Genomic DNA, 22,695 nt, shown 5'->3' on the forward strand with positions numbered 1-22,695 from the left:
CCAAAAATTTGCAGTTGGTTGTCGGAAGCATCGTACTAACAAGCCTACAATCGGCCGATCGGACGTTGGCCGACAATTTACAGCCAACAATCTGTGCGTGTGTACGGGGCTTTAGTCGTGCATGAGGTCTTTGCAGCCAACATAATATCTGACCTTACAAATGCTCTTTTGGCTGAATGGGCACAAATTCCCAAAAAACGCACTCCAAAATCTTGTGGAAAGCCTTCCAATTAGAGTGAAGGCCATATAGTGCACGTAGGGGGTGCGCAGATGGTAAAAAGAGTATAACACAACACTGACAAAGATTCACCTTGACTGGAATGCACTCTGTTTTTATCCTATGAAACTTACCCAGAGATGACCTTGTGGAGGGGTCTACAAAGTTCAATGCCCATCAAAAAAAGGCCCTGGACTATGCAGTAGACTCCCCTTTATATGACTATATATTTCTACATTTTTTTTTTAATAAATCCAGCTTTATCAAGATTGTCAAAGCTATAAGTTCATAAGTGATTCTAAGATATGGGTAAACACCTTAGGAAAATATATTGCACAGGCTTTCTAGGGTGTGCTCTCTTTTGCTCTCTTTTGTAGTTGAACAACAGCTACTGAACATGTTTCCAATATGAGCCACCAAAATCTACAAACATTTTTTCTCTCTCTCCTGAAATTTTTATAATAAGTTTAAACCTCACCTTATGTTCTATTCACATTCATCCAAATGCAACCCTCTTTTTACAATGTTTTTTTACACACCCACTCCCCCAACCTCTTCCAGGATCCATAACTTGGGACAATTGAGAGCTACGGAATTGTGAACTCTCTCGTTTAGGAATCCTCCAGGATATATCACTGCTGGCTCAGATTTGGTGGCGAATTTCCATATTGTTGGTCAAACAAAACACAATTGTCCTGTGGCCAAAAAACTAGCCAATGTTTTCTTGTATTATGGAGGTGTGTTCTTCATATGCTGCATCTGCAGGGGCTTTACATGATACTCATAGATTTTCAGAGCTGGACCCAACTTCAGGGAAAGTCCAGTTAAGACATCATTTCGGGTCATCAGAAGAAGAGATTTCCCATCAATTTCCTATAACAGAGAAGGGGAGGGAAAGTGATGGACAGTCAGGAGAGGAAAAGAAAAAGACAACGATGGATGGAGGTAAAAGAATGAAAGAAGGAGAACGTGAGAGATGGGGAAAGAGTAGAGAGACGAGGAACAGAAATGGAGGAAGCAGAGGAAGAGACAGAGAGAAGAGGGCGAGAAGAAGAAAAAGATAGGAGAGGAGAGCAAAGAAAAAGGAGATGAAAACAGAAAGAAGAAGAAAGAGAAAGAGTAAGAGATTAATGTTCACTTTTCTGTCATCTATGCCAACTAATACAATGTCACCTTTTGTCAATTTAGCATAATTATAATGTTTTCATTAGTCTCTTATTTGTGATTTTCTTTTGCAATTTACTCTCAGCATTATTAAACATAACACAAACGAGATAAAACCAGTAATATTCCCTTCATACTAAAAAAAAAAAAATATATATATATATATATATATATATATATATATACACACACAGACACATATATATATATATATATATATATATATATACACACACACACACACATGTATATATATATATATTTTGATGTTTTTTTTAAACATTTAAAGCCTTAAGAGCTGTCCTCCTTTCTCATGTTTCATTTTTCAATGATATGAATGTTTAGAGTGCCCCCTAGAGGTAAATTTGAGAATTTAAATTATGCCATGCATTCAGCACCAATACAGAAGGGTTTGGTATTTTTTTGCCATAGTATGGGTGGGGATGTTGGGTGGAGTGTCTAAATATTACAATATGTGTAGTTTGAGAATATATAGGCTGCCATTGCTGATTTCTCTAGATAAAAGAGCAGTTAACCCTTGCAGTGCAGGCACAGCCCCACTGCACAGAAGGAGTTTTAGGTTTCCAGGGATTCAGAATTAGAGAGCATGCTTTGCAATATCTGTGTTCTATATAGATTACATAGGTTTATTTTTTACCTGAACCGAACCTTGTGGTAGGTTCACACTATTTCAGTTTTGCAGAAACGCACTACAGTCCATTTAACATGATTTCTTATGTGTCACATTCACTTCTGTACATTTTAAACCAGTGCACTTTTTGAAAAGGTTCAGGGATTTTTTTGCCCACAGCAGGTTGCATTTTTGGTTCCATAGATTTCAATGGAAATGGAGCAGAAACACATCAAAAACACATTAAAACACTTAAAAAAAAAAACGCATCAACCGCAGCCTGCATTGGTGTGAACTGGTCTTAACCACTTGCCGTCACTGCACTGCCTATTTTCGTTAGCAGTGTGGCAGCTACAGGCAAAATCCCCTGAATAAGCGTAATCTTTCTTTGGAGGAGCTAGGGCGCGCTCCCGCCCCCGATCGTCAGCGGGGAAGCCAGTGCGGGTGTCAGACGGGTCCGATCACCTCCTGACACCAGCGATCGTTCCCCGCTGATAGAGAAGGACGGATGGCTGATGTAAACACAGACACCCGTCCTTCTCCCTGTAATGACTACAGAGACCATGCGATCCTTCTATATAGGATCGCATGTGTTTATATGATCATTTCAAAAGCCCAACCCCCCCCCCCCCCCCACAGTTAGAATCACTCCCCTAGGCTTACATTTAACCCCTTGATCACCAACAGAATTAACCCCTTCCCTGCCAGTGTCATTTTTACAGTAACAGTGCATATTTATAGCACTGATTACTGTAGTAATGTCACTGGTACCCCCAAAAGTGTCAAAAATGTCAGTTAGGGGTCTGATCTGTCCGCCGCAATGTCGCAGTCCCGCAAAAAAATTCGCAGATCGCCACCATTACTAGTAAAAAAAACAAAACAATAAAAATGACATAAATCGTTCCTGTAGTTGGTAAACGTAATCACTTTTGCGCAAACCAATCAAAATACGCTTATTGCGATTTTTTTCACCAAAAATATGTAGCAGAAAACAAATTGACCTAAAATGTTAAAAAAGTTAAATTTTTACATTTTTTTTTTGGCAATGTTATATATCAGAATGTGAAAAATATTGTTATTTTTTCAGAATTGTCGCTCTTTTTTTGTTTATAGCGCAAAAAATAAAAATTGCAAGAGGTGATCAAATACCACCAAAAGAAAGCTCTGTTTGTGGGAAAAAAAGGACGTCAATTTTGTTTGGGTACAGCATCGCACGACCGCGCAATTGTCCGCTAAAATAACGCAGTTCCGAATCGCAAAATAGGGCCTGGTCATTAAGCAGCAAAATCTTCCGGTCTTAAAGTGGTTAAACAAACTTTAATCTCAACCTTCTTCTAAACCTAACCCTTAAAGTGGAAGAAAAACCTAACACTAACTATTTCTACCTATCCTGCCTGCTCTGTGTAAAAAAAAGATCTGTGTACTTACCTATTTTACTCTGCTCCGGTCTGATCACTGATGCCGCAGCTCCATCTTCCCTGTGTCAGTGAGCGGCTGCTGCAGGGGAGAGGAGGGAGCTCTGAGAACAGCTGGGCCATGGGATCCTATGGGTGACATCATGGCTCCCGGAGTTCACAGCTATGGTTGAGCGCTCCCTTACACAGTTAGAGCTGCAGGATCAAATGACTGAACCGGATTCAATGTAGGTAAGTACACAGCTCTTTTTTCACACAGGATAGCAGGAGGAGGGGGGAGGGAACATTTTAAGGATTAGTCTTAGGCCTTTATGACTTTACCATAATGCTAATGACAACACTGGCATCCCAACTAAAATTGTCCCATGCTAAAATTCAACACATCATAAAGCCTGCACTGAAATTAACTGAAAATGCCCTGAATGGTATTTCTGCTAGGTTCACACCACTGGGCCTGCATTTTCATGTGTTTCTGTGTGTGCTGCCACTGAGATCTATGGCCCCGTTCACATCTGTGTGTTCTAATGTGCATTCATTTGAAGCGAGAGGATTGCCATTCCTTTCACAGATACCCATTAACCACTTGCCGACCGCCGCCCGACTATATACGGCGGCGGTCAGCCCCTCACAGGCAGAGTGACGTATCGGTACGTCACTAGCCTGGGAGGGTCTGGGGAGCGAGCGCGCATTGCAAAAGCTTCCTGGAGGGGTGGCTTAGGCAGGTTCGGAAAAGGATCCAAACACGCCTGAGCTCATCCCTAATGTCCATGGGTACATGCAGAGTTCCTATTAAGCCATGCATTGTACCTGATCTTTAAACGCGCTGGCTTGTTCCTCAAATCCATTTGCCGTGAAGTAACTGACAACATCATCCACAGCCCAATGTGCCGGATCCGGAGGTCTTCCATTCTCCACTGAGCTACAACAACAAATCAGAGGTCATTTAGGGTAATGTCTTATAGACCAGGACAACGGATCCCAGCCTCAGGCTTTCTATACTGGAAACAAATTAAGGTGTATGTCTGGGCAAAATTAAAAAAAAAAAAAAAAAAAAATTTATACTGTATTTATATACTCAATATTGTCTAAAGTATTGGGACGCACATGAACTTTATTGGCATCCCAGTCTTAGTCCGTAGGGTTGAATATTGAGTTGGCCGACCCTTTGCAGCTATAACAGCTTCAACTCTTCTGGGAAGGCTGTCCACAAGGTTTAGGAGTGTCTATGGGAATGTTTGACCATTCTTCCAGAAGCGCATTTGTGAGGTCAGGCACTGATGTTGGATGAGAAGGCCTGGATCACAGTCTCCGCACTAATTCATCTCAAAGGTGTTCTAGCAGGCTGAGGTCAGGACTCTGTGCAGGCCAGTCAAGTTCCTCCACCCCAAACTCTCTCATCCATGTCTTTATGGACCTTGCTTTGTGCACTGGTGCACAGTCATTTTGGAACAGGAAGGGGCCAAACTGTCCAAACAAAAGTTTGGGGCATGAAATTGTCCAAAATGTCTTAGCATGCTGACACCTTCAGAGTTCCCTTCACTGGAACTAAGGGGCCAAGCCAAACCCCTGAAAAACAACCCCACACCATAATCCCCCTCCACCAAATGATATGAACCAGTGCACAAAACAAGGTCCATAAAGACATGGATGGGCGAGTTTGGGGTGGAGGAACTTGACTGGCCTGCACAGAGCCCTGACCCCTTCTCGTCCAACATCAGTGCCTGATCTCACAAATGCTCTTCTGGAAGAATGGTCAAACATTCCCATAGACACACTCCTAAACCTTGTGGACAGCCTTCCCAGAAGAGTTGAAGCTGTTATAGCTGCAAAGGGTGGGCCAACTCAATATTGAACCCTACGGACTAAGACTGGGATGCCATTAAAGTTCATGTGCGTGTAGAAGCAGGCGTTCTTTCTATACTTGCACATTTTCAATGCTTTGTATCTTTTTTTTTTTTTTTTAACATTTATTAAACATTTATTTAAAAATTAAACATTTTTATTATTATCCAACATAAACATACAAGTAATGTCAAAGCACAGGACGTTCATCCCATTCCACAACATAGATTACATTGATACATCCAATACTTTCAGAAACATGGAACGTTAAGTAGTCAGAAAAATCAATAGTACCTCATGTTAATTTGCAGTAGTTTTAAAACTTAATGCTTTGTATCTTTAAAACAAACAGATAAATATATGACCAAGCTCCTAACTTATCATGCTCTGCCCAGTTGTTTTTGTGGACTACAGAACATTTTCCCCCTGTGGTGTGGTGACAAGGAGGAGGTGTTCTGTAGTCCTAACATACTTCCTGTCCTCTCCTACTTCACAGCTGATAGGCTCCTAGCATTTAGTGATGCTGACAGTGGAAGCAGCCTCATTGGGAAGCTCAGGTCTGCTCTCTTCTTGATATCAGGTAGTGATAGGATTTCATAGCCAATCGCAGGTTGCCTTTTGGATTTGGAATGTCTGCTATCAATCAAAAATAGAGATGATCTGATGGGAAACTAGCGTCTCTGAATCCCACAAAACTCCTTGCCTGCTGCGTTGTCTGTGTGATGGGTGCAGCAGTGGGAGGAAGCCCAGCTGTACTGAGGACAGAGTCTTCGTCTGTTTCCAACATGTACTGTACATCAGTGGTCCTCAACCCTGGCCTACAGGGCCCACTAACAGGCCAGGTTTGCAAGGTAACTGAAATACATCCCAGGTGATATCATTTGCTGCTCAGTGATTGCAGTACTCTAGTCTGCATCTCCCCAAGGTAATACCTCAAATCTGGCCTGTTAGTGGGCCCTGTAGGCCAGGGTTGAGGACCACTGCTGTACATGGATTTAGGAAAAGCTCTGACATTTGTTGTGTGGACACCCCCAATCCCTAAAATGTTCCATATGAACCAACCAGGACTTACTTTTTGGAATCCACTGAGCCATTCTCCTTATTTTCCATGCTCCCCGCGTCCTGTGATTGGCTGGGGATTTCTTTGGTTTCTACAACTGGTGTGTAGGAAAATAAAGCACATTAGTAAACTGGTGAACAGATGACATACCTAGATCCATGGCACATACATGACCTTTCCATATACAGGCCCCACATTTTGAAGTGTTTTCTAACTCTAGTCCTGAGTTCTGATTTGCCTCCCTCCCCTCCTGCAGAAGCCGATCCAACAACTATGAACTGAACTGTTCCCCATGACTAAGCTCTGGGGGGGGCCGTGCAAAACACATTGGGGGCATGACCTGGTCGGAGACCAGGCTGAGGTTGCTACTTCATTCACTTCAGTAGGACACCTTAGATGTGTAGCTTTCAGGGGTCACCCTTCTTTCCATGAACAGCTATGAACAGGGCCGGCCTTTGGGGTGTGCGAGCTGTGCGGCTGCACAGGGCGCCATGGGCAACAAGGGCGCCGTGAGGCCATCACAGCTTGCAGAGGATCAGGCGATTCAGGCCGCACAGAGGGAGGTGAGCGGCGACCGCGGCCTGGACAGGGTTAACACAGGCCGCGGCCGCCTCTTACCTCCCGCTGTGCGTGGAGTCTCTGATGTGAGGGGGGCTTTGTGTGTCTGTAGGGGGTCTCTGATGTTAGGGGGGCTTTGTGTGTGGGGTCTCTGATGTGAGGGGGGCTCTGTGTGGGGGGGTCTCTGATGTGTGGGGGGGTCTTTGATGTAAGGGGGCTCTGTGTGTGGGGTCTCTGATGTGAGGGGGGCTTTGTGTGGGGGGTCTCTAATGTGAGGGGGGCTTTGTGTGTGTGTAGGGGGTCTCTGATCTTAGAGGGGCTTTGTGTGGGGGTCTCTGATGTGAGGGGGTCTCTGTGTGGGGGGGTCTCTGATGTTAGGGGGGCTTTGTGTGGGGGGGTCTCTGATGTGTGGGGGGTCTCTGATGTAAGGGGGCTCTGTTTGTGGGGTCTCTGATGTGAGGGTGGCTTTGTGTGGGGGGGTCTCTGATGTGAAGGGGGCTTTGTGTGGGGGGTCTCTGATGTGAGGGGGGCTGTAAATTAAGGGGGGCTTTGTGTGGGGGGTCTCTGATGTAAAGGGGGCTCTTTAGTTATTAGTGATCATAAAAAAGAAAAGTCAAATAAAGTGCAAAAAAGGTGCAAAAAAATGTGCGGAGGGCGCCACAGGATTAGCTCGCACAGGGCGCCTGAACACCTAAGGCCGGCCCTGGCTATGAAGATAACGGCTGATCGTTTTGGCTGTGAACACTTCAAGCGACAAACAAAGGCAAGAGGAATGCAGTGGGAGGGGGTGTGTGTCAGACTCTGCATTGTTCTTGCCATTGCTTGTCTCTGGAAAGTCTTCACACCCAAAACAAGCTGCACCTATGAATCAGCTGTCTTCTTTAAAGCATTTGTAGGATCAGCCACAGCAGTCCTCATTACTATGGTTAGAAAGCACTTAGAAATATGTGACAAGGTACTTTTCCCCATAAGGGACAGAACTGTAAAATAGGAATAATAATGACAAAAGAAAAAATTTATTTTTTTGGTATATTTCATTTTAGTGTTTTAAACATGTATGGGATTATAAGCCAATCGTTTCTATCTTATAATTATTTGTATAAAGTCTTCATTTTTTTATGCATTAAATATTTGGTTTATTTGTTAAATTATTTTATAACATTAAGCATTTAATACAGTCTGTTTGACAGGTCGCTTATGAAGCATGCTGACCATTCTGATAGTGATCAACTGATATGGTTATTTATTGCCGATACCGATATTTTTGTCATCACATATCGGTATCGACCGATATTTTCGTACATTAAAATTTTTTTTATTTATTTATTTTTTGACAGGTACTCTTACAGCCCATTCAGACTGGCGCGACAGGATTTTGTGGGGCGACCTGTGAAGTCGCGGTGCACGCTGTGCACCGCGACCTCGGCGCACCTTGCAGGGACTTCATATAATTGAAGTCAATGCAAGTCGCCTCCAGGTCGCCTCAAAGTAGTACAGGACCCTTTTTCTAAGTCGGAGCGACTTGTGTCGCTCCTATTAGAACTGGTCCTGTACTATTCAATGGCGAGCGACCGACTGCGACTTGTCAGGCGACCAAGTCGCCTGACAAGTCGCGCTAGTGTGAATGGACCCTTATGGAGGGATCTAGGGGTCTAAAAGACCCCAAACCCCTCCTCTGCACTTAAAAGCATTCAAAACGCCAAGTTTGGCTATTTTGAATGCTGTCATTTTTTTTTAATTTGGCGCCAGACAGTACCTGGAAGTGATGTCATGACATCACTTCCGGGTTTTTACATGGAGACTCGATCAGAGCCGAATGCGGCTTTGATCGGGTCAGCTCTTCGGCGGCCGTGAAGGCTGGTTGCCTGGGTCTCCCGGTGGGGCAGGAGACCTGGGGCGAGCCACAGAAGGCGGCGGGAGGGGGGGACGTCCCCTCCCGCTCCTTGTAATGACAGTCGAGCAGCTTCTCAGCCGCATCGGTTGTCATTACAAGATACCCGACCGTCGGCTATGGATGCCGGTACCGGGGTAATGCCTCTAGCTGCAGGCATCACTCCAGTACAGCACTTTCCTGAAATATCAGCAATATCGGTAACCTCAGCGGCCGATTCTGATATATCGGGGAAAGTACATATCGGCCCTCGATATATCGGCTTTGCCGATAATCGGTCGATCCCTACATTCTGATAAGAAGGTGGACAGTGGCTGCTCACATTTGAAAAAGTCTAAATCTATATAGGATCGTTTAAAGTTATGTCATACTCTCCACCTCATCCAATCAGAGAACGCTTTGCAATGCAATGCATTCCCTGAATGGTAACTGTGCAGAGCGCCAAACCTCACCAGGCTGCTGATCAGCACGGGATCCAGAAGCAAGTGAAGATCACTGGGAGTATTGGGTTCTACTTCAATGATTTCCAGCTTCCAGGAGCATCAGTCAGGTATGGTAAATACAGAATTACACTATCTCACAAAAGTGAGTACACCCCTTAGATTTTTGTAAATATTTTATTATATCTTTTCATGTGACAACACTGAAGAAATTACACTTTGCTACAATGTAAAGTAGTGAGTGTACAGCTTGTATAACAGTGTCAATTTGCTGTCCCCTCAAAATAACCCTGCCAGCGGCACGCTCCAGCCCCCGAACGTCAGCGGGGAAGCGGACGCGTGTGTCAGGTGGCTTCCGATTGCCACCCGACACATGCAATCTCTCCCCGCTGAGAGAGAAGGACGGTCGGCTGTTGTAAACACAGCCGTCTGTCCTTCTCCCTGCAATGATCACAAAGACTATGTGATCCTTCTATATAGGATCACATGTCTCTGTGATCATTTTACAAGCCCAACCCCCATACAGTTAGAATCACTCCCCTAGGCTTACATTTAACCCCTTGATCACCAACAGTGATAACCCCTTCCCTGCCAATGACATTATTACAGTAACAGTGCATATGTATAGCACTGATTACTGTAGTAATGTCACTGGTACTCCCAAAAGTGTCAAAAATGTCAGTTAGGGGTCCGATCTGTCCGCCGCAATGTCACAGTCCCGCTAAAAATCGCAGATCACCACCATTACTAATAAAAAAAAATAAAAACAATAAAATGACATAAATCTTTCCCGTAGTTAGTAGACGTGATAACTTTTGCGCAAACCAATCTAAATACGCTTATTGCGATTTTATTTACCAAAAATATGTAGCAGAGAACAAATTGGCCTAAAATGTTAAAAAATTTTGATTTTTAAATATTTTTATTTTGGCAATGTCATATAGCAGAATGTGAAAAATATTGTTTTTTTTTTTCAAAATTGTCGCTCTTGTTTATAGCGCAAAAAATAAAAATCGCACAGGTGATCAAAAACAACCAAAAGAAAGCTCTGTTTGTGGGAAAAAAAGAACGTTCATCTTATTTGGGTACAGCATCGCACGACCACGCAATTGTCCGTTAAAGTAACGCAGTGCCGAATCGCAAAATAGGGCCTGGTCATTAGGGGGAAAATCCTTCCGGTCCAAAACTGGTTAAAAAAGGGCCGAGATTTATACCTGGTAACTACAGGCCAGTCAGACTAACATCAATTATTTGTAATCTATTGGAGGGGATGATAAAAGACTATGGGGTCAATTCACTAACGTTTACTGCATGCAATAAGGATATCTTATTACTCATTTGAATAAATTATTGCATAGTGTAAATTAAGTCCAATTCATAAAAAAAAAAAAAAAAAACACGATTACGCAGTATTTACCAAAAAAACAAATTGTGTAAAAACGTTTAAGTCTAATTCACAAATGGACCAGCCAGAAAAAAACATGCAATACTTACCACCAGGGTTTTGCTCTCGGTATCACATGCAGTATTGGTAAAAAAAAAGCATTGGGGTTGAGAGGACCCCCCACGCTGTTTTTTGACAAATAGCTGGTTTCTAAAGAGCGGGCCAGGAAGCCGCCCGCCGCGTCCTTAACAATGGATAACCCGCTGACAGCTGAATGTATTATAAAAAATAAAAAAAGCCAACAAAAAATATGAAGAAAAAAAAAAAACAATGTGGGGTCCCCCCCAAAATCTATACCAGACCCTTATCCGAGCATGCAGTCGGCAGGTGAGGAAAGGGGGAGAACGAGCGAGAGCCCCCCCCTACTGAACCATTACAGGCCACATGCCCTCAACATGAAAGGATGGGTGCTTTGGGGCAGGGGAAGCTCACCCCCCCCCCCACCCCAAAGTACCTTTTGTCTCCATGCTTATGGGAACAAGGGCAGGGGGCTTATCAGAATCCGGAAGCCCCCTCTAAGGAGGGGGCCCCAAGATCCTGCCCCCCCCCCCCATGTGAATGAGTATTAGGTACATACCGTGTTTCCCCGAAAATAAGACCGGGTCTTATATTAATTTTGGCTACAAAAAACACACTAGGGCTTATTTTCAGGGGATGTCTTATTTATTTACGGTATGTAAAAAGACGATCTTAAAGGGATTGTAACCCTAAAATAAATAAATATCCTGAACCTTTAAGCATGGTAGACAGCACAGTGCTTGTGTTGTGTCATTTAGCCCTCTTTATGTTCTAAAAAAACCTGGAATAAAATAATAAAATTAAAAAAAAAGTTCTCCCCCCCTCTCTCCCTGTCTGCTCAGGAGTCAGCATTATGACATTCTGTAATCCCAAAAATAAACCTTGGATAAAGTCATTGTAAAAATATGTAATCGATTTTGTAAAAAGATTATGTAATGTGCAGTGTGTCTCCTTTTGTAACTTTATTGTGGAAAATACCTTATTTATAGCGCCGCTGGGCACTCACGTGATTCTCCAGAGCTCTACTTTATTGAATACTGCAGAGGGAGGGGCTGAGATCAAGGATTTTACTAGGGCTTATTTTCGGGGTAGGGCTTATTTTCAGGGAAACAGGGTAATACCCCTACCCAATCAAAAATCCTTTATTAAAAATAAAAATATTGTCCCCCGATGTACAGTGGGTACGGAAAGTATTCAGACCCCCTTAAATTTTTCACTCTTTGTTATATTGCAGCCATTTGCTAAAATCATTTAGGTTCATTCTTCTTCCTCATGAATGTACACATAGCACCCCATACTGACAGAAAAACACAGAATTGTTGACATTGTTGCAGATTTTTTAAAAAAGAAAAACTGAAATATCACATGGTCCTAAGTATTCAGACCCTTTGCTGTGACACTCATATATTTAAAGCTGTGTTTGATTATACTGATTGGACTTGATTAGGAAAGCCACACACCTGTCTATATAAGACCTTCCAGATCACAATGCATGTCAGAGCAAATGAGAATCATGAGGTCAAAGAAACTGCCTGAAGAGCTCAGAGACAGAATTGTGGCAAGGCACAGATCTGGCCAAGGTTACAAAATGATTTCTGCTGCACTTAAGGTTCCTAAGAGCACAGTGGCCTCCATAATCCTCAAATGGAAGACGTTTGGGACGACCAGAACCCTTCCTAGAGCTGGCCGTCCGGCCAAACTGAGCTATCGGGGGAGAAGAGCCTTGGTGAGAGAGGTAAAGAAGAACCCAAAGATCACTGTGGCTGAGCTCCAGAGATGCAGTCAGGAGATGGGAGAAAGTTGTAGAAAGTCAACCATCACTGCAGCCCTCCACCAGTTGGAGCTTTATGGCAGAGTGGCCCGACGGAAGCCTCTCCTCAGTGTGGGACACATCAAAGCCCGCATGGAGTTTGCTAAAAAAAACACCTGAAGGACTCCAAGATGGTGAGAAATAAGATTCTCTGGTCTGATGAGACCAAAATAGAACTTTTTGGCCTTAATTCTAAGCGGTATGTGTGGAGAAAACCAGGCACTGCTCATCATTTGTCCAATACAGTCCCAACAGTGAAGCATGGTGGTGGCAGCATCATGCTGTGGGGGTGTTTTTCAGCTGCAGGGACAGGACGACTGGTTGCAATCGAGGGAAAGATGAATGCAGCCAAGTACAGGGATATCCTGGACAAAAACCTTCTCCAGAGTGCTCTGGACCTCAGACTGGGCCGAAGGTTTACCTTCCAACAAGACAATGACCCTAAGCACACAGCTAAAATAACGAAGGAGTGGCTTCACAACAACTCCGTGACTGTTCTTGAATGGCCCAGCCAGAGCCCTGACTTAAACCCAATTGAGCATCTCTGGAGAGACCTAAAAATGGCTGTCCACCAACGTTTACCATCCAACCTGACAGAACTGGAGAGGATCTGCAAGGAGGAATGGCAGAGGATCCCCAAATCCAGGTGTGAAAGACTTGTTGCATCTTTCCCAAAAAGACTCCTGGCTGTATTAGATCAAAAGGGGGCTTCTACTAAATACTGAGCAAAGGGTCTGAATACTTAGGACCATGTGATATTTCAGTTTTTCTTTTTTAATAAATCTGCAACAATGTCAACAATTCTGTGTTTTTCTGTCAGTATGGGGAGCTATGTGTACATTCATAGAGGAGAAGAATGAACCTAAATGATTTTAGCAAATGGCTGCAATATAACAAAGAGTGAAAAATTTAAGGGGGTCTGAATACTTTCCGTACCCACTGTAAATCTATCATTAATCACGCTGCCTGCCGCACCTGAAAGAGAAAAAATTATAAACACTCCTGCCGTCGATGAGGGCTGGCTGCTTACTGCTCTGCTGTTTGACATTTCTCATATAGGTAAGGTGTGGGGCAACCTGGTTACGTCACCTGGTGGTCCCACCCCCTTGTGACGTGACGGACCAGTGCATGCTGGGTTTCTGAACTCACAAGGGGACAGGTGACGTAGCAAGGTGGCTCCGCCCCTTACCTTTTTAAAAATGGAAAATGACAGAGCCTACAGTAGGTGGCAAGCCATCAACGGCGGCAGCGTTTTTTTTTTTTTTTTCCCTTTTGGGGGGCGGCAGGCAGCGTGATTGGCGATGATTTTACATTGGGGGACACTGTTTTTTTTATTTTGTAATAAAGTAACAGTCAAAAACTGTCTCTGTGTTTTTATTACTTTTTGACACTTTTTGGGTGAATGGGTAAGGGTACTATGTACCCCATACTTATTCACATGGGGGGGGGGGCTGGATCTGGGGGCCCCCTTCTTAAAGGGGGCTTCCAGATTCGGATAAGCTCCCTGCCCGCAGACCCCCACAACCACCGGTCATGGTTGTGGGGATAAGGCCCTTGTCCCCATCAACATGGGGACAAGGTGCTTTGGCTCTGCACCCCCTCCCCCAAAGCACCCACCCCCCCATGTTGAGGACATGTTGCCTGGTATGTTTTGGGGGGGGGGGCTGCATGCTCAGATAAGGGTCTGGTCTAGATTTTAGGGTCAGGGGGGCTTTTTTTCTTTATATATATATATTTTGGCGTGGTTCCCCTTAAAATCCACCAAATTCGAAGGCCCTTGTATGGACTGAGGGGGACCCCACACCGTTTTTTTTTTACATTCATCTGTCAGTGGGGATCCCGCTGACAGCCGATAAGTCATCCGTTGTTAAGGACGCAGGGGCCGGCTTCCTGGCCCACTCCTTAGCAACCAGCTCAATGCAGTAAATTACTGCATGAAATATTGCAGTAATTATCGCTAAATTGAATAAATACAGCATTCGGTATTTAACACAAAATTCTTACTGAACTGAACACTTTCACAATTGTTGCTGCACATTTTTACCACATTTTTTTTAGCCTTTATTTAAATCTTAGTGAATTGACCCTTATTTCCAAAAATTTGCTGATGAAAATAGTATCACCAGTGGTAATCAGCATGGATTTATGAAGGATTGTTCTTGCCATCTATAAACATTATACGAGAATGTGAGCTGCCACCTTGATAAAGGAAGGCCTTCATATCATTGAAGTCAATGCAAGTCGCCTCCAGGTCGCCCCAAAGTAGTACAGGACCCTTTTTCTAAGTCAGAGCGACTTGTGTCGCTCCTATTAGAACCGGTCCTGTGCTAATCAATGGCGAGCGACCCACCGTGACTTGTTAGGCGACCAAGTAGCCTGACAAGTCACGCTAGTGTGAATGGGGGCTTACTTTACAAACTGAGGTCCATTGGCATGAACCATAGGGGATGTACCTGGATAGAAACCTGGTTACAGGGGCGCATTGAAAAGGTGGTGATAAATAGCCAGTACTGGTGATAAATAGCCAGAATGGTCTGGTTTGGTAAGTGGGGTCGCCCAAGGATTGGTCCCGCGTAGAGATGTAACATTTCTGAAATTTTTGAAGCTATAGGGAAAAAATGTTTTTTTTCCCTGCTTTTTTTGGAAGAAAAATTTAAGTTTTTGTAACTTTAAAAAAAAAAGTTCTGTGTGGAGAAGTTTTACAAACTAAAAGCCGTTTTGTTACAATGGGAAGGTGAAATGCAGTGTATACACAAGTATTATGCATTTCCAGTTATGGACAATGCTCATCCAGAAGAATATATTGCTCTATAAAGAGCTTGATTCATTTTCTCCCGATTTTCAGGTGTCATTTTCTCTATAAATGAAGGGATTGTGTATTTTAGGGACACCGTAGTTTGTAACACTTCCTTACTTGAACATGCCGCTGGTGTGATGATCCAGAAGGAGTGTTTCAGGAATGAGAACTCTGGAGGGAAAAGCTCCTCGCACTTTCATTCTGATTCTCATCATTTCATTACATAAAGTATTTGTTAATGTCTTTAGGGCACCTCTGGCATGCCAGGATGAGTTTTGTCATCCTTGTAGCATTTGGAAAGGAATATTTATTTTCACAATATAAGCAAATTGCAGCTTTGCTCTCAGCAGAAATTGCACTGTTGAAATGTTACCAATCTCTAGATGTTGGTCTCACCATTTACTGAGAGGAGGAAAATAAAAACCAATGAACTGACCAGGCTAAAGGTAAACATTAGCTGTGGCACCAAACATTTATAGGAATATTTTAAAGGTTAAGATAAACTAATTTGTCAGACAAACTGTCCCTCTTACCTGTCAATTAAGGCCTGAGAGGACAAACTATCATCTACTATAATCCCAACAATCACTCAACTGTTGAGATACAAGATGGAGCCCACAAGCAAACTAAACTGGAGCCTTTCCCCTGCAGTGCCCTTTAGTGGCAGAAATGCATATTTCTCTGGTTTGAGAACTGCATTGAGAAGTACAGTGTTACTTGAACTGTATTCCAGGAATTTCTTGTCTTCAGCTGAGAGAACTTACAATACTTTTAGGACTTTAAGGTCTTCATCTTATACAGTTTGAATACCATGTCATAGATATATTATTTATCATTGTAAAAGAACATATTTCACGCTTTTTTTTTTTTTTAAGGTTTTCCGTTTTTTTCCCAGTCCTTCCTGTCTCTTTTTTGTATTATTTTTTATTTATTCAGCAACATTATAGAGGTTGGTATATATATCTCAATCTCAGTGTTTGCTGACTATACAAAGCTAAACAGGGCAATAATGTCACAGCAAGATGTTGAAAGCTTACAGGAAGACCTCAATAAAATAATGGGCACCTACATGGCAAATGAGGTTCAATGTTGAAAAATGGAAAGTAATGCATTTGGGTGCTAAAAATACGAACGCAAGCTACTCACTAGGGGGAAAACCACTGGAGGAATCCAGGATGGAAAAAAGATCTGGGGGTCCTAGTAGATGACAGTCTGAGCAATGCCAAGCTGCTATAAGCAAAGCAAGCCAAATATCAGCATGCATAAAAAATTGGATCTATTTATGAGATAAAATGAAAATTCTGCCACTCTACAAGACTCTGGTCCAGCCAGATCTGGAGTATGCAGTCCAGTTCTGGTCACCAGCCTTCAGGAAGGATGTGCTGGAACTGAAAAGAGTCCAGAGAAAGGCAACAAAGCGAATAAAGGGACTGAAGAACCTGTTACGAGAAACGACTACAAGCATTAAACTTCTTCTGTCTGATAAAGAGACGCTGTAGAGGAGATATGATAGCAATATACAAATACCTTACTGGGGATTCTAGCATAGGGGAAATAAAACTTTTCAGTGGCAGGGAGTTTAAAGCGACACACAGCCATTCACTGGAACTGGAAGAGAAGTGGTTTAACCTTAAACTGCTGAGAAGGCTCTTTACTGTCAGAGCAGTAACAATGGGGAAGTCATTTCCACAAGCAGTGGTATCATCAGAGAGTGTCAATAGTTTAAAAAAACGACTAGATGGGCATCCTAACGATCACAATATACAGGGTTATGGGATTTATTATTGACAAAGTTGAACTAGATGGACTGGTGACTTTATACAACCTTTCAAACTATGTAACTATGTAATAAAAGACAAAAGACAGCAAAGGCGGTGGCACATCCAGCTAAAAATCTTGATGTTGATTTATAAATCCATGAGAGGAAATGATACGACATGCACAGTTCAGCAGACGCGCTTCACACACCTGTGCTTAGTCATTGCAACGACTAAGCACAGGTATGTGAAACGCGTCTGCTGAATTGTTCTTTGAACTGTGAGTGCATGTCATGTCATTTCTTCTCATGGATTTAAAATAAACATCAAGATTTTTAGCTGGATGTGCCATAAGTGGCCTTTGCTCTCTTTTGTTTCCACTCCATGGTTGCGGACCCTGGCAGGTACCCAGCGCTCAACAGATAGCTACCTGGTTCCACCTAATGGTGGTGTAACTTTTGATGGTCTGCCTTAAGCGGTGCAAACCCTTTTGTTGTCTTATGTAATAAAAGAGACAGCACAAGGGCAACTGCTAACACAACTGTGCAATGCACAGAGGATTAAAAGGTTGGACCAAAAGAGAGAGGGAAAAGGGAAAGAGAAGAAGAAAAAAAATAACTGAAAAGAGAAATGCAATTTAACTGACAACAAGAAAACCACTTAGGCCCCATTCACACCTTCGCAATCTGGGAACGCGTTCAGAAATGTGTTTCTGCGCGTGTTCCTGAGAATACGCCAAAACATGCATCGCGCATGTGGTGCCAATATTTCTCAATGACACCCCAAACGTGGCTTGGAGATGTGCATTTAGTCACGCGAAAAATGCACACAAATGGGCATTATAAAAAAGTGTGAGGCTCACTTCCAAAAAAAAAAAAAGTGAAGGAGCGACTCTGCCACATTTGTCCGCTGAAGGGCAGCCCATTCAAACACGCAAAAGTGTAGGTGTGAGGGGTTCCTAACACCAGTGACAATAACCATAAAACAGAACACAAAAAGGAAAGCATAGAGTACAGAATACAATTAGACTACAACAGCTTTGTAGCAGAAATCTGTAACTCTTCTGATTCTGACCATTATCTCTTCTCTTTTAAACTTTCTACATGGCTACAGTAGAAGCTGGAGCTCATATCTATGGAGCTACAGTGCCTTGCGAAAGTATTCGGCTCCCTTGAACTTTGCGACCTTTTGCCACATTTCAGGCTTCAAACATAAAGGTATAAAACTGTAATTTTTTGTGAAGAATCAACAAGTGGGACACAATCATGAAGTGGAACAAAATTTATTGGATATTTCAAACTTTGTAAACAAATAAAAAACGGAAAAATTGGGCGTGCAAAATTATTCAGCCCCCTTAAGTTAATACTTTGTAGCGCCACCTTTTGCTGCGATTACAGCTGTAAGTCGCTTGGGGTATGTCTCTATCAGTTTTGCACATCGAGAGACTGAAATTTTTGCCCGTTCCTCCTTGCAAAACAGCTCGAGCTCAGTGAGGTTGGATGGAGAGCGTTTGTGAACAGCAGTTTTCAGTTCTTTCCACAAATTCTCGATTGGATTCAGGTCTGGTCTTTGACTTGGCCATTCTAACACCTGGATATGTTTATTTGTGAACCATTCCATTGTAGATTTTGCTTTATGTTTTGGATCATTGTCTTGTTGGAAGACAAATCTCCGTCCCAGTCCTGTATTCGGCTCCATTCATCTTCCCATCAATTTTAACCATCTTCCCTGTCCCTGCTGAAGAAAAGCAGGCCCAAACCATGATGCTGCCACCACCATGTTTGACAGTGGGGATGGTGTGTTCAGGGTGATGAGCTGTGTTGCTTTTATGCCAAACATAACATTTTGCATTGTTGCCAAAAAGTTTTGGTTTCATCTGACCAGAGCACCTTCTTCCACATGTTTGGTGTGTCTCCCAGGTGGCTTGTGGAAAACTTTAAATGACACTTTTTATGGATATCTTTAAGAAATGGCTTTCTTCTTGCCACTCTTCCATAAAGGCCAGATTTGTGCATTATACGACTGATTGTTGTCCTATGGACAGAGTCTCCCACCTCAGCTGTAGATCTCTGCAGTTCATCCAGAGTGATCATGGGCCTCTTGGCTGCATCTCTGATCAGTCTTCTCCTTGTATGAGCTGAAGGTTTAGAGGCACGGCCAGGTCTTCGTAGATTTGCAGTGGTCTGATACTCCTTCCATTTCAATATTATCGCTTGCACAGTGCTCCTTGGGATGTTTAAAGCTTAGCAAATCTTTTTGTATCCAAATCCGGCTTTAAACTTCTCCACAACAGTATCTCGGACCTGCCTGGTGTGTTCCTTGTTCTTCATGATGCTCTCTGCGCTTTAAACGGACCTCTGAGACTATCACAGTGCAGGTGCATTTATACGGAGACTTGATTACACACAGGTGGATTCTATTAATCATCATTAGTCATTTAGGTCAACTTTGGATCATTCAGAGATCCTCACTGAACTTCTGGAGAGAGTTTGCTGCACTGAAAGTAAAGGGGCTGAATAATTTTGCACGCCCAATTTTACAGTTTTTTATTTGTTAACAAAGTTCAAGGGGGCCGAATACTTTCGCAAGGCACTGTACAAATATGGTGTGTAGCTAACCTAAACAATGGAAAAAGATCTGAGCTATAAATCGCTGGAACACCTATGATACAGAAATACTGAAACTCATATTTTTCTTTTTGTGCTAACAATATAAATATGCATATTAGCCACTAGAGGGCAGTTATTTCAGAAAATAACTGAATCTTTCTGCCTTTTCGTAAAGTATATGTCAACCCAATCAGTAAAATGTCACATAACCTTCAATCTGTTAATGCAATAAGGAACAGTAAAGCACAACCACTGTGTAGCACTGCAATGCAATAAGCAAAGCTTGTGTATATTATCAGCAAACATAACTGCCTCCATGTACATATAAAACTACAAACTCTACACAGCAACAATGACAATCAAAACAATGGTAAATATTGGGAAGATTATTTAAATCAAGCTGATTTCAATGTATGCTTATCTAAAAAAATATATAAATAGGCAAGACTGCAAATGTACTTTAAATACTGTAAGTCTCAGTTAAATGGAGAACAGCAGGACTATCCTCCAGAGACGGCGCTGACAATTAGAGAGGAGTCATATGAGAATCTGTAATGCTGCTTAGAGAGAGGAAATAGTATAAATGAGATCAGACTTACTAGAGTGCAGGAAGAGAGAGGGGAAAAAAATAGGAAGGAAGAAAGAGAAAAAGAAAGAGAGAAAGAGAAAAAAAAGAGAGAGAAACAGAGAAAAAAAGAGAGAGAAAGAGAGAGAGAGAGAAAGAAAGGTAAAGAAGAGAAAAAAAGAGTGATAGGGAAAGATAAAAGAGAAAGAGAGAGATAAATAGTCTCAGTTAAAATGGAGAACAGCAGGACTATCCTCTAGAGACGGCGCTGACAATTAGAGAAGAGTCTTTTGAGAATCTGTAATGCTTCTCAGAGAGAGGAAATAGTATAAATGAGATCAGACTTACTAGAGTGCAGGAAGAGAGAGAGAGAGAAAAAAAAATAGAAGGGAAGAAAGAGAGAGAAAGAAAGAAAGAAAGAATGATAGGGAGAGAGAAGAGAGAGAGAGACAGCGAAAGGAAGAGAAAGAGAAAGAAGGGGAAAAAAGAAGGAAAGAAGGAAAGAAGGAAAGAAGGAAAGAAAGAAAGAAAGAAAGAAAGAAAGAAAGAAAGAAAGAAAGAAAGAAAGAAAGAAAGAAAGAAAGAAAGAAAGAAAGAAAAGAGTGATAGGGAGAGAAATGAGAGATAGAGAGAGAGAAAAGAAAGAAAGAAAGAAAGAAAGAAAGAAAGAAAGAAAGAAAGAAAGAAAGAAAGAAAGAATGATAGGGAGAGAGATGAGAGAGAGAGATAGAGAAAGGAAGAGAAAGAGAAAGAAGGGGAAAAAAGAAAGAAAGAAAGAAAGAAAGAAAGAAAGAAAGAAAGAAAGAAAGAAAGAAAGAAAGAAAGAAAGAAAGAAAGAGAAAGAAAGAATGATAGGGAGAGAGATGAGAGAGAGAGAGACAGAGAAAGGAAGAGAAAGAGAAAGAAGGGGAAAGAATAAATAAATAAAGAAGGAAAGAAAGAAAGAAAGAAAAGAGTGATAGGGAGAGAAATGAGAGATAGAGAGAGAGAAAAGAAAGAAAGAAAGAAAGAAAGAAAGAAAGAAAGAAAGAAAGAAAGAAAGAAAGAAAGAAAGAAAGAAAGAAAGAAAGAAAGAATGATAGGGAGAGAGATGAGAGAGAGAGATAGAGAAAGGAAGAGAAAGAGAAAGAAGGGGAAAAAAGAAAGAAAGAAAGAAAGAAAGAAAGAAAGAAAGAAAGAAAGAAAGAAAGAAAGAAAGAAAGAAAGAAAGAAAGAAAGAAAGAAAGAAAGAAAAGAGTGATAGGGAGAGAAATGACAGATAGAGAGAGAGAAAAGAAAGAAAGAAAGAAAGAAAGAAAGAGAAAGAAAGAATGATAGGGAGAGAGATGAGAGAGAGAGACAGAGAAAGGAAGAGAAAGAGAAAGAAGGTGAAAGAAAGAAAGAAAGAAAGAAAGAAAGAAAGAAAGAAAGAAAGAAAGAAAGAAAGAAAGAAAGAAAGAAAGAAAGAAGGAAAGGGAGAGAAATGAGAGAGTGAAAGAGAGCGAGAAAAGAAAAAAAAAAGAAAGAAAGAAAAAAAGAAAGAAAGAAAGAAAGAAAGAAAAAAAGAAAGAAAGAGTGATAGGGAGAGATGAGAGAAAGAAGGAAAGAAGACAGGGAAAGGGAGAGAGAGATAAAAAGAAAAAGAAAATAAATAACTAGAGGAAGAAGAGTGACAGGAAGGAAGGAAGGAAGGAAGGAAGGAAGGAAGGAAGGAAGAGGGGAAGGAAGGAAGGGAGAAAGAGAAGTGAAAAGCTAGAAAGGCAGTGATAAAATAAAAGGATAGGGAAAGAGAGAGAGGAGGAGGGGAAAAGGGAGACATAAGAAGATGAAGAGAGAGAAAGGAAATAAAAGAGAGAAGGAATAGGTAGAGGAGGGGGGGGGGGGGGGGGAGAGTAGTTTTGTAGAAAGCAGAGGAATGATCAGAGACAGGAGAAGAGGTGGGGGGGAGGGGGGGGGTCGTCTCTCAGAATAGAATACAGAAGAGATGAGAGTAGATGAGAGCACACAGTATATATATATATACAGTATAGAGGAGATGTCCCCGCACTGTGGAGTGTTGGGGATCAGACAACCATTATATAATGCTCAGTCCCTGGTGACAGTAGAAGGGGGAGGGGGGGGGGAGGACATATTTCCAGGGACATTCTCAGGGACAGACACTGACCCCCCCAGCATTTCTCCCCTCTTACCCCTCTTCATTGCTGCATGCCAAAGCCTGAGCTTCCTCCCTTCCATGCACAGTGCACATAGAAGCTGCTATCCGCCAATCAGAGAGCCCCGGCAGGCAGAGAGCATGCAGGGAGATGTAGTCCAGACAGCCAATTGTCTTCCTAGCCGGAGGATCGTTCAGCGGCAGAACAGGCAGTCTCACCTGTGACACGTATTGCAGAGTTCCCGGATGGAGGATCATCCTCTGTCATCTCTCTGCTCCCCCCTGTCCTCATGTGCCCCCCTCTCTACTCTCATGTTTACATTCCCATAAACAGGAAGAAATACCA

The 22,695-nt window shown here is 42.4% G+C and overlaps 1 protein-coding gene across 1 annotated transcript; it reads right to left on the reverse strand.

Annotated features, from left to right (window-relative positions):
* Window positions 1-769: 769 nt before the first annotated feature.
* SAMD13 (sterile alpha motif domain containing 13) lies at window positions 770-22,470 on the reverse strand. Its single transcript, XM_082266682.1, has 4 exons — window positions 22,387-22,470; window positions 6,342-6,426; window positions 4,235-4,346; window positions 770-1,090 (listed from the first exon to the last, which is right to left on the reverse strand). The coding sequence occupies exons 1-4, from the start codon at window positions 22,430-22,432 to the stop codon at window positions 947-949; spliced, it is 387 nt and encodes a 128-aa protein (XP_082122808.1). The 5' UTR covers window positions 22,433-22,470; the 3' UTR covers window positions 770-946.
* Between the last annotated feature and the right edge of the window lie 225 nt (window positions 22,471-22,695).

Source organism: Pelophylax lessonae, assembly GCF_965119305.1.
Source record: "Pelophylax lessonae genome assembly, chromosome: 8".
NCBI lineage: Eukaryota > Metazoa > Chordata > Amphibia > Anura > Ranidae > Pelophylax > Pelophylax lessonae.

Coding starts and splice junctions, on each gene's coding strand:
- SAMD13 (XM_082266682.1), bottom strand. CDS start 22,432: ATGGAAGGGAGGAAGCTCAGGCTTTGGCATGCAGCAATGAAGAGGG. Junction 6,427..22,386: donor GCATGCAGCAATGAAGAGGG/GTAAGAGGGGAG, acceptor CCTACACACCAG/TTGTAGAAACCAAAGAAATC. Junction 4,347..6,341: donor GGCTCAGTGGATTCCAAAAA/GTAAGTCCTGGT, acceptor TTGTTGTTGTAG/CTCAGTGGAGAATGGAAGAC.